This window comes from Alosa alosa, chromosome 14, assembly GCF_017589495.1.
Source record: "Alosa alosa isolate M-15738 ecotype Scorff River chromosome 14, AALO_Geno_1.1, whole genome shotgun sequence".
Lineage (NCBI taxonomy): Eukaryota > Metazoa > Chordata > Actinopteri > Clupeiformes > Clupeidae > Alosa > Alosa alosa.
This window is the reverse complement of record NC_063202.1, coordinates 11801471-11816752: the sequence shown is the minus strand read 5'-3', so window position 1 is coordinate 11816752 and position 15282 is coordinate 11801471. Positions and strand designations below refer to the sequence as shown.

Genomic DNA, 15282 nt, shown 5'->3' with positions numbered 1-15282 from the left:
AGACGCACCTTGTGGGTCGCCGTTTGCCCCTCGCTGACGGCGCCCGCCGGCAGATTGCAGGGCGGACGCCCCGGCCATGGTGTCGGGGGACTCGCGCTCGATCTGGTTCTGGTGGAGGCAGGTGCCCGTGACCGGGTCCAGGTGGTTGTGGGGCGGGCAGGAGAGGCAGTCCTGCGGGGTGAGGCCGGCACAGGTCAGGCAGGGCGCCACGCAGGGCTGGCAGGTCTGGACAGACGGCGGGATCACCCAGTTGCCCTGCGTGTACTTCAGCGGCTCGGCCCCAGCTGTGTAGCCGGGAGGACAGGAGTGGACGCAGTCCTGCTGGAACAGCAGATAACCTGGGCTACACTCTGAGAGAGTGAGAGGGAGAGAGAGATAGATAGAGAGAGGGAGAGAGAGGGATGAGCTGAATGAACTACCAATAACTTTTTGCTGTAAATGAAACATGAAATTAAACATTAAATGGACGTTAATTAAACATTAATTTCATACATAGAACATAGAAATTGTACATACATACATACATGCATACATACATACATACATTCATACATACATAAATACACACACAGACACGCACACACAGAATAGAGTATCAGAGGGAGAGCGGGGCGTGAATGCCATAAAAAATGGCTCACTCCGAACTCATATGCGTCTGTCTCTCACTGCACGATAATGAAGAGAAGCAACTGATGATGTCGTAGAGGCAGAGGCAGAGCAGGGCAGCCTGTGGTGCATTCTGGGATACGGTCAGTCATGTCTGTTAAACCCTGGAGATGACATCACACATCCACTGGCACATCCACACATCCAGCCCTCTCTTCCGCCTGTGTCCGAACTCAGCCAGGCGATTTGCTGTTTTTACTGGACGCTTTTCATCGTTCTCCCGTGAGACACTCACAGATAAGGGCTGGGAGGTCTGAGCTCTGTGAAATGACCGCCCGAGTCCCGACAGCGGGGGGTGGAGGGCAGCGGACTCGAGGGATTACCACATACTGTGCTGACCGCAACTGCCACCGGGTCATGATACACTGCTGGGGACGGTGATGACACATGGGGAATGCTGCTCCAGCTAGACCAGTGTTTCTCAAAGTGTGGTCCGGGGACCACTGGTGGTCCGCAAGCTATTCCCAAGATGTCCGCGAGCAGACGTGGTAAAATATAATATAGATGAGTTGTTTGCAATATTGAACCAACTTGTATGCAACACTGCTTATGTAAGCTACACCAATTTAAATCATATGAATCCTCTGACACAATAAGCAAGGTGGTTCAGTGAGTAGGCCTATTGTGTAATATACTGTTAAAGTGGATCAACTGTTTTTTTGTTTTTTTTTAGCTAGGTGGTCCGTGATGTTTTCTTTTTTTTTATTGGTTAAGTGGTCCTTGGTCTGAAAAAGTTTGAGAAACACTGAGCTAGACTACAGTTTAGCCAAAAGACCAGAACACTTGTATCCATATTATACTCGAGGCAGTGTGTGTGTGTGTGTGTGTGTGCGTGTGCGTGTGTGTGTGTGCGTAACTATTAATTTCCGTTACTCATTACCAGGCCTGATGCGCAGCCTAGACACCTTCAACAGATTTCAAAGTCTTGGATTAGCTGTTAATGTTGCAGCCAACCATCTGACCATTATTTACGCACGCACGCATGCACACGCACACACACACGCACGCACGCACGCACACACACACACACACACATGCACACACACACGGCAGGCTTTTTGCCTGAGGGTCTAATGAGAGAATTTAGATTCCTCTCAGATGTCCAGATGGAATCCTAAGGGAATCAGTCCATGGCTGTGATGTCTGATCTGGAAGCCTCTTTAGTCAGCGCTAAGTAAAACGCCAGGCCAAACGCTGACCTCCTCTAAAGGCTGGAGCCTTCAGCAGGCTGCATGGGGAATGGGCTATGGGAGACTTCAATAGGATCACAATCATTACTTGGAGGTTTGGATAACATCTAAAAAATATGTTTTGTGAGGAAATGCTGTGGCATATTTCCCTTCCATGCTGAGGTAGCATTGCATGTGAACAACCATTCCCATGAAGGCACTCTAGGAGAGAGGGGGGAGAGAGGGGGAGAGAGGGAGGGAGAGAGAGGGGGAGAGAGAGAGGGAGAGAGGGGGGAGAGAGGGAGGGAGAGAGAGGCGGCGGGGGGAGGGAGGGGGGGGGAGGGGCAAGCGTGAGGAGAGAGGAGGAGAGGTGAACTGAATGAGTCAGAGAGAAAACAAATGAGAGAAAGAGAGAAGAGAGAAATACCTGAGAGGGGCTGCAGGAAGGGAAGACAGAGCAAGAGAGATGAGAGAGAGAGAGAGATGAGAGAGAGAGAGAGAGAGAGAGATGAGGGGGCGAGGAGCCTGAAGGTAATTGGAGATGTCTGAAAGAGAGGGATCAGAGAGAGGGACAAGGGAGGAGAGGAAGTAAGGAAGGAAGGAAGTGGTGACAGGAGGAGTAGGAAAAACAACATGATGACAGGGAAGTGAGGAGGATGAGTCAAAAACGAGAAGATAAAAAGGTAAAGAAAGCAAGACACACTACAGACACACTTACAGACGCGTCAACCTGAAGACAATAACATGAAAAGGAGAGCAGCAGAGAGGAGAAAAGATTATGCATGTGGACGAGAGCTTGGATGGGCTCTCTCTCTCTCTCCCTCTCTATCCAAGCCTCCCTGTTTCTCTATCTCTCTCTCTAGTAGGATCTGAGCCAGCTCCTGAATGAGACTCTTGTCAGAGTCAATGGGGAGAAGAAAGTCGAGCGACACAAACGGCAGCTCCTTACAAAAGCACTAACAAAGCGACCGGCGCCAGCCATGGCCGCCACCCAATAACAACCGTCCCTCCTGCTGCCTGTGGCCATGCCAAGCCCCCTTCTCCCTCCCTTCACCTGGTCGCTCTGCTGAAGCACTGGACAGACTCAACACCAGACTTCTACTCTCTCCCAGTGTTTTGAGATTAGAGCTGTATGAAACGGGGTGTTTATCAGCAGACAGAAGCTCTCTAGAAAAGTGTCTGTAATTAGACAGTCTTACGGGATTACATATACAGATCTACTGAAATGAACGAGTAAGTAATTGAATCCTTACGATCATAACACTAACAATCACAGGAGTCTTAATTAGGAGGATCTGCAAAAAAAATAAACAAACAAAGAAACCGATAAACAAGTGTAAACAGTCTCTCAGACTGTAATCATGCGAGTGGTTCACTTCAGTATGACTGATCATCTGACTGGAGCCCTTTCTGCTGTCACTCACAGGTCCTGCTATTATCAAACCGGACCAGCAGGGGTCACTGTATTGCCATGACACAAATGTGCACGACGGAGTGAGTGTGTGTGCACACACTAGAATCACAATCACTGATGCACACTGACCTACGTGTATACATACACCCACACCACCACAATCACACATACTGATGTACAGAGAGACAGAGAGACAGACAGACAGACATACACAGACAGTGCCTTACCAATGCAGTTCTGGTTGAGGTCAAAGGTCTTGCAGCTGCCTTTGTTGGTCTGACTGACATCAGGTCCGGACGTGTCCACTGTGTCGGTGCCCGTGCCGTACAGGACCAGCAGGAACTGGGTCAGAGTGCCTGAGAGGACCGCAGAGCCACAACACACCCCGTTAGAACACACACACACACAAAACACCCCATCAGAGCACACACACACACAAAACACCCCATCAGAGCACACACACACACAAAACACCCCATCAGAGCACACACACATTCAAGTGTCTGGACTTTTACTCTGATAATACACTAACAATAAGACACTGCAGAACTAAAATGGCAAAACAATTCATCATATCTACATGAAGAACCAAACACCATAAAGATGCAGGCACACGTGCACGCTCTCTCTCTCTCTCTCTCTCTCTCTCTCTCTCTCTCTCTCTCTCTCTCTTTCACACACACACACACACACACACACACACACACACACACACACACACACACACACACACACACAGTATCAAAGCACAGCTTAAAACACCAGCACTAGAACATGTGGTTTTCGGAGCATCTCTCGCTGATGTCCAGCAGCTTTCAGAGGGCCAGTGTTAGCGTTGGCACACGTCTGCTATCTCTCTCCCAGACGCTACGCCTTCCGCTAAACTAAGCTGGGCTCTGCAGATCAGGGCCATCCTGGAGTGGAGTGGACTATGGCGCTAGCAGATCAGGGCAGTGGAGTGGACTATGGCGCTAGCAGATCCTGGAGGATCATGTGATACACAATACCACTGTGCCTGCAGAGTGAGACTCTGTTCCCTAGCAAACACAATGACCTTGTGTGTGGAGGTGTGTGTAGCGTGTGTGTGTGTGTGTGTGTGTGTGTGTGTGTGTGTGTGTGTGTGTGTGTGTGTGTGTGTGTGTGTGAGAGGGGGAGGAGAGTGCTGACTTGGGTGGGCTGTCTGAGACTTCATTCATATTTACAGCCTGCAGGGTAAAGTGAATGAACCGATTTCGAGTGAGTGCCCCGAGGTCCTCTGGACACGCACACGCACACACGCACACACACACACACACACACACACACACACACACACACGCACACACGCACGCACACACGCACACACACACACACACACACACACACACACACACACACACACACACACACACACACACACACACACAGACACACAGACATAAGGACACAAACACACTCAGACTCTCTCTCTTACACACACACAAACAAACACAGAGAGACACACACTCACACAAACTCGCTCTCTCACACACACAGAAAGAGAATCAATTAAACTGACTTAGTGTGGGGCGTGGACATGAAGAATGAAAAAGCTAGCGGACTGTGAACGCTCATAAAAACACAATCAACAAAGGGGCCGTTCACAGAGAGGCCAGGGCTGCTTATTTGTCCTCTAGCCCTCCAGCTCTCTCTCTCTCTCTCCCTCTCTCTCTCCCTCCCTTCATCTCTCTCTCTCTGTTTCCCTCACTATCTCCATCTTTCTTTCATTGAGTCTTCTTCGCTTTCTGGTCGCTCTTCCCATTTCTCCCTACACGTCTGCCCTCACATGTTGTCCTGCACGTCTGCCCTCACATGTTGTCCTGCACGTCTGCCCTCACATGTTCTCTTGCACGTCTGCCCTCACATGTTCTCCTCTCTGGGCTTGTCCTGTATGCATCTCCCTGCTCCTCCCTTTCTCTCTCTCTCTCTCTCTCTCTCAGCTCTCCTTCTTAGTAAGAGAGAACATCTTTTGTTCTCCTAGGCCATCCCTCTCACCCTCTCCCTCTCCCTCCTGGTAAGAGAGAACATCTTTTGTTCTCCTAGGACATATCTCTCTCTCTTTCTGACTTACTTTCTCTCTCTCTCTCTTTCTCTCCCTCTCTCTAAGCTCTCCCTCTTAGTAAGGGAGAACATCTTTCATTCTCCTGGGGCATCTTTCTCTCTCTCTCTCTCTTAGAGGGGTCGGCGCTGAGGGGTTCTGTGCTTACCATAGTCGCTGGCCCCAGCCACATTCCGGATCTCCAGTGTCCATTCCCCGCGGGGGTCCTCGTCCCAGGAGTGTGTGGTCATGAAAGCCCAGTCGTTGAAGCCCTCCGACGAGTAGTCATGGGGTCTGGGGGACAGAAGAGGGTCAGCAGTGAGCAGGGCCATATGGGGTTCACGTGTGGGTGTGTGTGTGTGTGTGTGTGTGGATATGTATGAGCCAGCCATGTCTAGGGACCAAGTTTGTATCTGTCTGTGAGTGCCTGGGTATCTATTTGTCTGCGTATGTGTGTGTGTGTGTGTGTGTGTGTGTGTGTGTGTGTGTGTGTGTGTGTGTGTGTGTGTGTGTGTGTGTGTGTGTGTGAGTGCCTGGGTATCTATTTGTCTGCGTATGTGTGTGTGTGTGTTTGAATCTGGGGGCCAGTGTGTGAAGCAGGCTGCCATAAAACTGATCTGGAGCAGGCTCCCATAAAACTGATCATGTGGATGGCCTCTAGTCTATGTGAGTGTGTGTGTGTGTGTTTGAATCTGGGGGCCAGTGTGTGAAGCAGGCTGCCATAAAACTGATCTGGAGCAGGCTCCCATAAAACTGATCATGTGGATGGCCTCTAGTCTATGTGAGTGTGTGTGTGTGTGTGTGTGCGTGTGTGTGTGTGTGTGTGTGTGTGTGTGTGTGTGTGAGTGTGTGTGTGTGTGTGTGAGTGAGAGAGAGGGAGAGAGTTACCTGGGGGCCAGCAGTGTGGAGCGGGTGCCCATGGGGCTGATCAGGTAGATGGCCAGGTTGCCCCTGCGGTTGTAGGACAGCGTGAGCTGGGCCTGGACGTGTTCCAGTGAGCTGACGAAGTTGGCCTGCCCCAAACACGCCTCCACGTTCTTAGTGACCACGAGATGGCTGCCGATGTTCCTGCACACACACGCACACACACACACACACGCACACACACACACAACATGCCTGGTAAAATGGCAACTATAGCCAAAGGCTGCATGGCATCATGTCCCTGACAGAATTGGCAGCAGTGACATTCAGGTCTCCCCATCCACAGAGAGCTGCATACTGGACACAGCTGGACACAGCTGAGACATTTAAGGAATGTAATGTGTAGAGGTGGCTCTAGGCTGAAACGCTTCATTAAACACTGCAACAACGTCCTAAACACTGCAATAGCATCCTAAACACTGCAATAGCATACTACTGTAAACACTGCAATTGCATCCTAAACACTGCAATAGCATACTACTGTAAACACTGCAACAGCATCCTAAACACTGCAATAGCATACCACTGTAAACACTGCAACAGCATCCTAAACACTGCAATAGCATACTACTGTAAACACTGCAACAGCATCCTAAACACTGCAATAGCATACTACTGTAAACACTGCAATAGCATACTAAACACTGCAATAGCATACTACTGTAAACACTGCAATAGCATCCTAAACACTGCAATAGCATCCTAAACACTGCAATAGCATCCTAAACACTGGCATCATATTTTTCTCCGCAGTCACTTTAAGCTCTTGGACAGCACCGGATTAATTAACTATATTAATAAAATACAGTAAAGGGCTTAAATACTACGGACGGAATTTAAAAGACTCTAAAAGGGACAGATATAGAGTGGACATAGCGGGTACACCCATATGTCTGGTTTCATTTATGGTGTTACGCAGGACTCCCCCTCCCCCCGAGACAGCGTGGCTGGCCATCGTCCCCTTTTTAATGCATTACTGTAATATCATGAGGCAGCCACTTATTAAACCTGTGTTTATAAAGGCGCAGCCTTGGCTCAGATCTCGGATGCGAGTCCCGTAGGAGGTGCCAGACCACACCGCGAGGCCCGAGGCCAAGGGCTGAATGTTTATTCCAAAACAACTTGTATTTAATAGATAACGTCCTGGGACACGTCCTCCCCAGCCAAACCACCCTGGACACTCCTGCCCATCCAGCCCTATTGGCTCTTACGCAATCCAAACCACTACGGTTCAGTTTACGTGAAAAACTGTGTGTGTGTGTGTGTGTGTGTGGGGGGGGGGGGTGGACAGTGAGAGGTGAGAAAGGGAGAGCACGTCATCATCTCGGAGTCCTGCTGAGGAGCGGCTGCTGCTGCTGCTTCTGCTTCTGACAGAGTTTCTATTAGCACTGAGGAGAGATGCAGTCCCAGTGCAGCAGTGGAGAGGAGGGGTGCTGTGCACTTCATTTTAGAGGTGCAAAATGGCTAGTGGGTCTCTGGACGGGGAGGGCTACCAAGACCAAGAGCGTCTTCACTTTTTCGTTAATGTACCTAAGAGTGTATCTACCTGTCTGTGTGTGTGTGAGAGAGAGAGAGACAGAGAAAGAGAGAGAGAGAGAGAGAGAGAGAGAGAGAGAGAGAGAGAGAGAGAGAGAGAGAGAGAGAAATAATTCTTCAGACCTTGCTGAGTATCTGCAGCCTGCATCCACAGGGAATGAGAGGGGATTCAGAGCGAATGAGATTACTTGGCTAAGGAGTGTACCTGTGTGTGTGTCTGTGTGTGTGGTGTGTGTGTGTGTCATGCTATTTGCCTACGTGCTTCTTTGTCTTTTGACATGCAGGAGTTCGCTCACAAGCATTCACATGTTTGTTCATATCTGTGCATATATATGGCTGTGCATATATTCATTCCTAGTTTGTGTGGCTGTGTGTAGTAATGTGTTTGTATAAGTAACTGTACATGTAGAAGTCTGAGAGCTTTAGAGGAAAAAGACCAACTCCTACACCCCTACCCTAGATTAGAACAGGCAAGAGCCGGCGGCAAGGAGAGGGAGAGAGAGAGGGAGAGAGAGAGAGATGGAGAGAGGGAGAGAGGGAGAGAGAGGGAGAGAGAGGGAGAGAGAGGGAGAGATGGAGAGAGGGAGAGAGAGAGAGATGGAGAGAGGGAGAGAGAGAGAGATGGGGAAAAGGACAAAACAAGTGAATGAGGGTAGTTGAAAGGAAGAGAACGTGAGACAGTAAAAAGAGAGAGGGAGAGAGAGAAAGAAAAGCAGGCAGAGGGTTTTAAAGAGAGAGAGAGAGAGAGAGAGAGCGAGAGAGAGAGAGAGATGGAGAGAGGGAGAGGGAGAGAGAGGAGAGAGAGGGAGAGAGATGGAGAGATGGAGAGAGGGAGAGAGAGAGAGATGGAGAGAGGGAGAGAGAGGTGGAAAGAGTGAAAGGGAAAGAGAGGTCAAATTAGAACAAAAAAAAATGAACATGCTCAAGAGAAAGAAAAAAGAGAGAGAGAGAGAGAGGGAAAAGGACAAACAAGGAATGAGGGTAGCTGAAAGGAAGAGAAGAGACACAAAAAGAGAGAGGGAGGAGAGAAAGAAAAAGCAGGCAGATGGTCTTTAAGACATATTATATAGGAGAGAGAGAGCCAGAGAGAGCCAGAGAGAGCCAGAGAGAGCCGAGAGAGAGCCAGAGAGAGCCAGAGAGAGAGCCAGAGAGAGAGAGAGAGAGAGCCAGAGAGAGAGAGAGAGAGAGAGAGAGAGAGAGAGTTTATTCAGTTCAATTCAGCCAACACAAAGGAAACAATGCGGCACAACACAATAGAAAACTGATGACTGTGAGGCCGACCCCATTTGGGCTCCAATTGAAACACTCGAGCGCTTTATTGGGCTCATTTGGGGTTGCCAAAGCTCACAGCTCGTCCAACTCCATTACAAACTGCCAGGCTGTCTCAATCAAACCCAGAGCTCTCTTTGATGAGCGGTGAGCTGCGCGGCTGGTGGCCAGAGAGCTGTGATAAGCAGGTGATGGGTTTGTAGGGGGTACTGTTAAAAGAACAATAGGTAAACATAAACCATCCCGCCAGTCAAGTGAACAGCCAATCTGAGAGCATTGTGCGGGGGGAGGGAGGGGGGTGTGGGAGTCCGACCCTAACGGAGGTCTCCATCACCAGTGGTGAGATCTCGCCCACCCCGCAGTGCAAGCGCAGACTTGAAGTGCTTTTTGCAGATGTTACATTTCAAAGGAGCGGCAGGGAGCCGGCAGAGGTCTCTGATTGGCACCACACACCTGCCGCGCTCGCCCAACACACTCTAAAAACGCGCTAAACACACACACAATCTCAAACACACACACACACACACACACACACACTAAACACGCGCGCACAGTCAGGCTCCCCTCTGCGGAGATTTGAGCTATGAATGTGAATGAACACGACGATTTACTCCTCTCCTTTCACTCATTCACACGACACGAACACACACAGCTGTTTTCGTTCATTTTTCAATAACACAGAATAATAGCAATCTCCTGCCCTCTTGTCTGCCAACATTTAGTGGAGCGCCGCCATGTTGTGGCCCAGTCACTATGGCAACCGGTTTAATTGGCGTAGCAGTCTACAGCCTGGTGATGGGGCAGTGACAGCTAAACTAGAGGAGCACACTAAAGAACAGACACAGAGAAAACCAGGGAGGAGTGGAGAGAGGGAGAGGTAGAGAGAGAGAGAGATGGATGCAACATGGTTGAGAGAGAAAAGAGAGAAGAGACTGATAATAAAGGGTGAGAGTAAGAAAGAAAGATAGAAAGAGAGAAAGATGGGAGTGATGGAAGATGGTGGACACACATGAGGTGAGACAGAGGATAGCGTGAGAGAGGGAAAAGAAAGAAGAGTGGACAGGGAAGAAGAGAAAGAAGTGAGAGAGGGAGGGGATACGAGGAGAAGAGAGGAAAGAAGCCATTGTCAAAAGGACATCTATAGAGGGCTCAGATACAGAGATGTACCAAACCACCCAACACACACACACACACACACACACACACACACACACTTACACACTTACACACACACACTTTCACACACACACACAATTGGCTATGGTCCATGGGAGTGTGGAGGACATAGATTCGCAGCCTCATCTGTCATGGATGATTTCCTTTAAAGAAGCCCCGAGCTACCACCCACTTGCTTCCTTCCTACTCCCTCACTTTTCTCTCTCTCTCTCTCAAACACACACACCACACACATACACAAATTACACCCACACATGGAAATCACACACATGGAAATCACACACATGCAAACACACACACACATACACAAATTACACCCACACATGGAAATCACACACATGGAAATCACATACATGCAAACACACACACACGCACACACGTCATCATATCAAACTCAACTGTGCATCTAACTGGACTGCAGGGAGATCGTACTGCTCCATCAAACAACAGACACAGCGACACAGCGACACACACACACACACACACACACACACACACACACACATCCTAGGCATCCTTCACAATCTTTCATCACTCCCACATACATCCTGCTCTCTTTATCTCTCTGTTAGTGGGCTAATTGCAGAGGACACTGATTTAAAGGACAGTGGGCGAGCGTTCTGGCTGCGTGGTGGTAAGGTGAGGGACATGTCCTCTCCTTTAATCAGACAGCCATGTGCGCTGTAACTCCATTAATCACCTCACCAAGTGCTGTCTCGCGTAAGGTCACTCTCTCGCCCATAAGAAGCAACAACAATATTGGAAAACATTAATTCATTCATAGCTATTGCTAGAGAATAGTAATAACAAGCCTCTGCGGAACACAAGGGGAGGCCTTTAGAGAAGCGAACACAGTTAATGGAGTTTGGGGAAAAACGACCCAATGGCTTTGTGCAGTACAGGGTTCCTACACATTTTCCATTTCAAAATTCCATACTTTTTCCATACTCAAATTTCCAAACTTCTCGGTAGATTTTTCTGACCATATTCTCTACATTGCGGCCACATCTGGTTTGGGATAACTCGGTGAAAACAAAGGTATGGACAACTGAAGTGAAATAAAAAAAATGACACTTAATATTCGTCCATTTAGCTGGTTCATTTTTAGTTGTATCTTAGTTGTATCATAGTTGTATCTTGACGATGGGGACTGACAGTTAAGCTACACAACAGTAGGAATGGTTCATTATGACCCGAGTGAAGTCATAATGAATTATTGCAAATGTGATTATTGCAAATGCAATAGTCTGAAAACACAAATATTTCTCCATACCCTTGTTTCTTTTTTCCATACTTATCCAGACCTGGAAATTACTAAAATCAAATTCCATACTTTTCCAGGTTTTCCATACTGCGTAGGAACCCTGGCAGTACCATGTGTTGTTTACACGACCATTGTGTATTGTGCAATGGAAACAATGGGTTAGCACAGATGGCCTCTGGCACAGTAGATTCCTCTCTAAGGGAGCGGAGTCCAAGATAACAGCACCTGGTCTCAGGTGTGCTGCTTGAAATCCAAACAGGAAGTGATGGGGAGGGAGAGAAGGTACTCACTTGGGCTCCGCCACCATGGAGATGACACACTTCCTCTGGGGACCCACGTTGGTCCAGTTCTGCGCCATGGTAACCATCGCCCCGGCATCCAGGAGACCGTAACCATAAGAGTGGCTCACTGTAAACAAAACAACAATAAACAACATTCATGACGACCGTGTGTGCTATAGCTCAAAACCACATTGAGCATCAACATCCTGGCCCATCACAACCACAGGTTTCAGAGTCAATTAACATCCTGTCTTACTTCAACACTTCATAAATACCCAGACATCATTCCCATTCTCATTGAGACTTCTACAATGACACATATCTAAAAATGTGAACAAGTGAGAATCCCAGCATGCGGGTGAGACATTAGGTGCATGAGACACCAAATTGTTTAATTGTGTTGCCATCACTGCTCACCAGCCTCAACTAGAGCTGCAGACAGCATCCGTCTGATCAACAGACTCTTAATGTCGACATGCCGCCACTATACAGCAGCATCATTAGGAAACACTCAGCAGTGTGCACACGCACACACACAGACACGCAAACACACACACACACACACACACACGCAAACACACACACACACACTCCTGATCCACACCACTGAAAGCCCTGTGTTTTCTGAAGGGCTTAATGTATGCTGTCTGTATCGACCGCCTTTAAGCTCAGCGGACACAAGGGAGGGAGATTGGCTTTGAGCGGGGAGTTACATAGAGTTGCTGATGTAGAGTCAGATATTGTGTGCGTATGCGTATGTGTGTGTGTGGGGGGGATTAGTTGACCCGACCTGACTTCAGGTGACAAAATGATCGGCGGTCAGTCAGAAAGAACGACTGGTGGTTGTGGAGAGAAACAGGCGTATCAGTACCTTTGCGGCCGATGCCATTGGTCTTCCAGTCGTCTGTGCTGAGGTGGGCGGGCCGAGAGGTTCGCACCACCAGGTGCTGCATGTCCCTCCAGGTCAGGTTTTGACTGTGGAGCGGAGCGGAGAAAGAGAACAGGATTAACACACTCATTTAGGATGTAGGCTTCATCACCACATTACCACAGCAGCATTAGGATTAGTCCATTTCTTTGTTACACATAATATATTACTTTATCATTTCTGAGAGAAATCCATTCATACAGAACAAAGGATACTTTCCAACAGCGTGAAATAATACAGAAGAAAAAACAATGAGACAAAATAGGATTAGACACCCTTATCTATGAAGACGACAGAGGATGACAGGAGGGGAAGGACAATCACAGGCTGATGAAAACACATTAAGCGCTGATGTAAAATAGTGTGAGGAACAGAATAGCAATGAGAGATAAACTGAAGTAGAATCAAAAACAGAGACAATAGGAAGAATACTACATTGGAACTGAGACGAGTGCATGAGACAGAATTAAAAAAGGTACATGGAAAGCCTAAAGAATTATGAATTAATAACCAGGACGTAATGAAAATAAATATCAAAAGCACAATAACAAAATCAAAAAGCTAAAATATGTAAGCAGCAGGCAACACAGCTGTTTGCCGCGGGTACATCATCCCATGATATTACGCTTCTTCAACAGTCTTTTATTGCTGTTGCTTGAGTTATACTTTTACAATTTACTAGCTGAGGGACATATTATTGATGTGAATATGAATGTTGTTTCATCCCGGATATTGCCTGTATCCCAGACACATTTTTCCTAGCCAGTGTGTGTGTGTGTGTGTACATTTGGATTGGATATTTGAATGGATTTCCAGTGCTGATCCCTGCATTCTTAAACACAGCCTGCCATAATAAGCTGAGGTTAGAACTGCCCGGCGAGTGCAAGACTGAGGATCAGAGTGTAAAGCCAACATGCGGAGTGATGTGTGTGGGAGGCAGGACACAAAGAGCTGTAGTCTAGGCTCTGACTGGGTTTCACATCCACAGTGAAAAAATACGTCACAGAAAATGACTTCCTAATCGGACACGTGCTGTTGGCCTGGTAAGAGTCAGCACGGAGGCGGACGGCCTTGGCTTCCATTCCCCAAAACCCCCCTAAAGACTGGAGTCAGTGTTCAGCCTTGAGCCCCAAATGGCGGTGCGGTCGCTGCCGGATAAGCAAGACCAGCTGAACAATCACCTCCGGGGTCGGGCCAGACAAAGCTTCTTAGTTCGCTGACGACCGCAGCTCCTTCCCTTGCTCGCTCGTTCGCTCACGTTCACACACACACACGCGCGCTCACGCACTCAACTGAGACGTATCGCCCCACCATCTACGCCGGCAGGACAATGTGCTCTTTCAGATAAAAGGCGCCCCCGTCTGCAAAAGACTTCAAAAAAGACGGGAGGTCAGCCGGAGCTGGGGGGTGGGTGGCTCAGAAGCTGAGAAAAGATCTCCGTTTAATGGACAGGGACGGCCCCCAGGGGCATCAGAGAGGTCAATCAGATGAAACGAGCCCCGCGTCCACTTTTCCCCCAAATTGGGTTTAAACTGGTGTGTTATCGTGATAGGAGTATAGATCACATGGTAAGTGCTTAACTGGCAACCATACAGCAGCATTCTGCTAAAGACGGAGGAGTGGGAGGAGAGGGTCCATTACAGCAAACCCAAGCGCTCTGACCTATACCCGTGCAAGAGCAAAACTTGCTTTGCTGTTTGTTTTAATTCAGCTGAAATGGATCCTTCCTTCTGCCCAAAGCAGACTCAGGCCAAGTGTGTGTGCAGGTGCGTGTGTGTGTGTGTGTGTGTGTGCTTGAGTACAGCAATCACCTGAGCTAGGTACTATTGGTTCAGGATAAGTTTTCAGGCCATACAGTAAGTCTGTAAGATAATTCCTCCGGCAGACATTCTGTGATGGTTATTTACCGGATAAGGGATGAGGTCTCTGGCGAGATTACAGGCAGACTCCATTTCCTTTCCTGATTCTAATTACATCAATAAGACCCCATACATCATCCATAGATCCCTATACAATGACTGATACCAGAGGTCAAAACACTGACGGTTGGAGATAGATATGCCATATGGAAGCACACACGGATTGGTTGTGAGAGAAATAGGCTGCCATATGTCCATGGGATGCTTAATGGCTGTGGGCTGGCCAAACCAGCCAGCTGATGGTGCCAAAACGTTATGAGAAGTAGTCCTCCTTCAGTCTGCCGGCTCATCTTAAGATGGTCCTTGCTGGCTGGACATTGATAAGGCCTTCATTATGTGTTCCCAAACGCCATCGATAAGGCCTTCCTTATGTGTCCCCAAACACTTTCTCTCAGTAGAACAGTGCCCCCACCCCCCTCCAAAAAAACAAGACTGAAAACAGGAGTCCATTCCCACCGGACTGTCATTATCATAAAGAAAGAAAGGAACCTTAACAGAAGGGAATACAGATGCAGTGATCTTTACAGGCACCTGGATGTGCTGTCCGTCAAAGCTAAAATGGCAGATATATTCGGAAGGGATTTTTATACCACACTAAATGAGCAATACAAGGCCAAAAAAAAACAGAGTGTGTGTGTGTGTGCGCATGTGTTTGTGTGTGTACGTGTGTGTGTGTGTAT

The 15282-nt window shown here is 48.3% G+C and overlaps 1 protein-coding gene across 1 annotated transcript in view; it reads right to left on the bottom strand.

Moving 5' to 3' along the window:
* Nucleotides 1–15282, bottom strand: part of furina (furin (paired basic amino acid cleaving enzyme) a) — a 123177-nt gene that overhangs the window by 4402 nt on the left and 103493 nt on the right. Inside the window, 6 exon segments of the mRNA XM_048262181.1 lie at nt 2–350; nt 3477–3605; nt 5475–5599; nt 6194–6373; nt 11765–11882; nt 12627–12730. Of these exon segments, the coding sequence (XP_048118138.1) occupies nt 2–350; nt 3477–3605; nt 5475–5599; nt 6194–6373; nt 11765–11882; nt 12627–12730 (1005 nt within the window).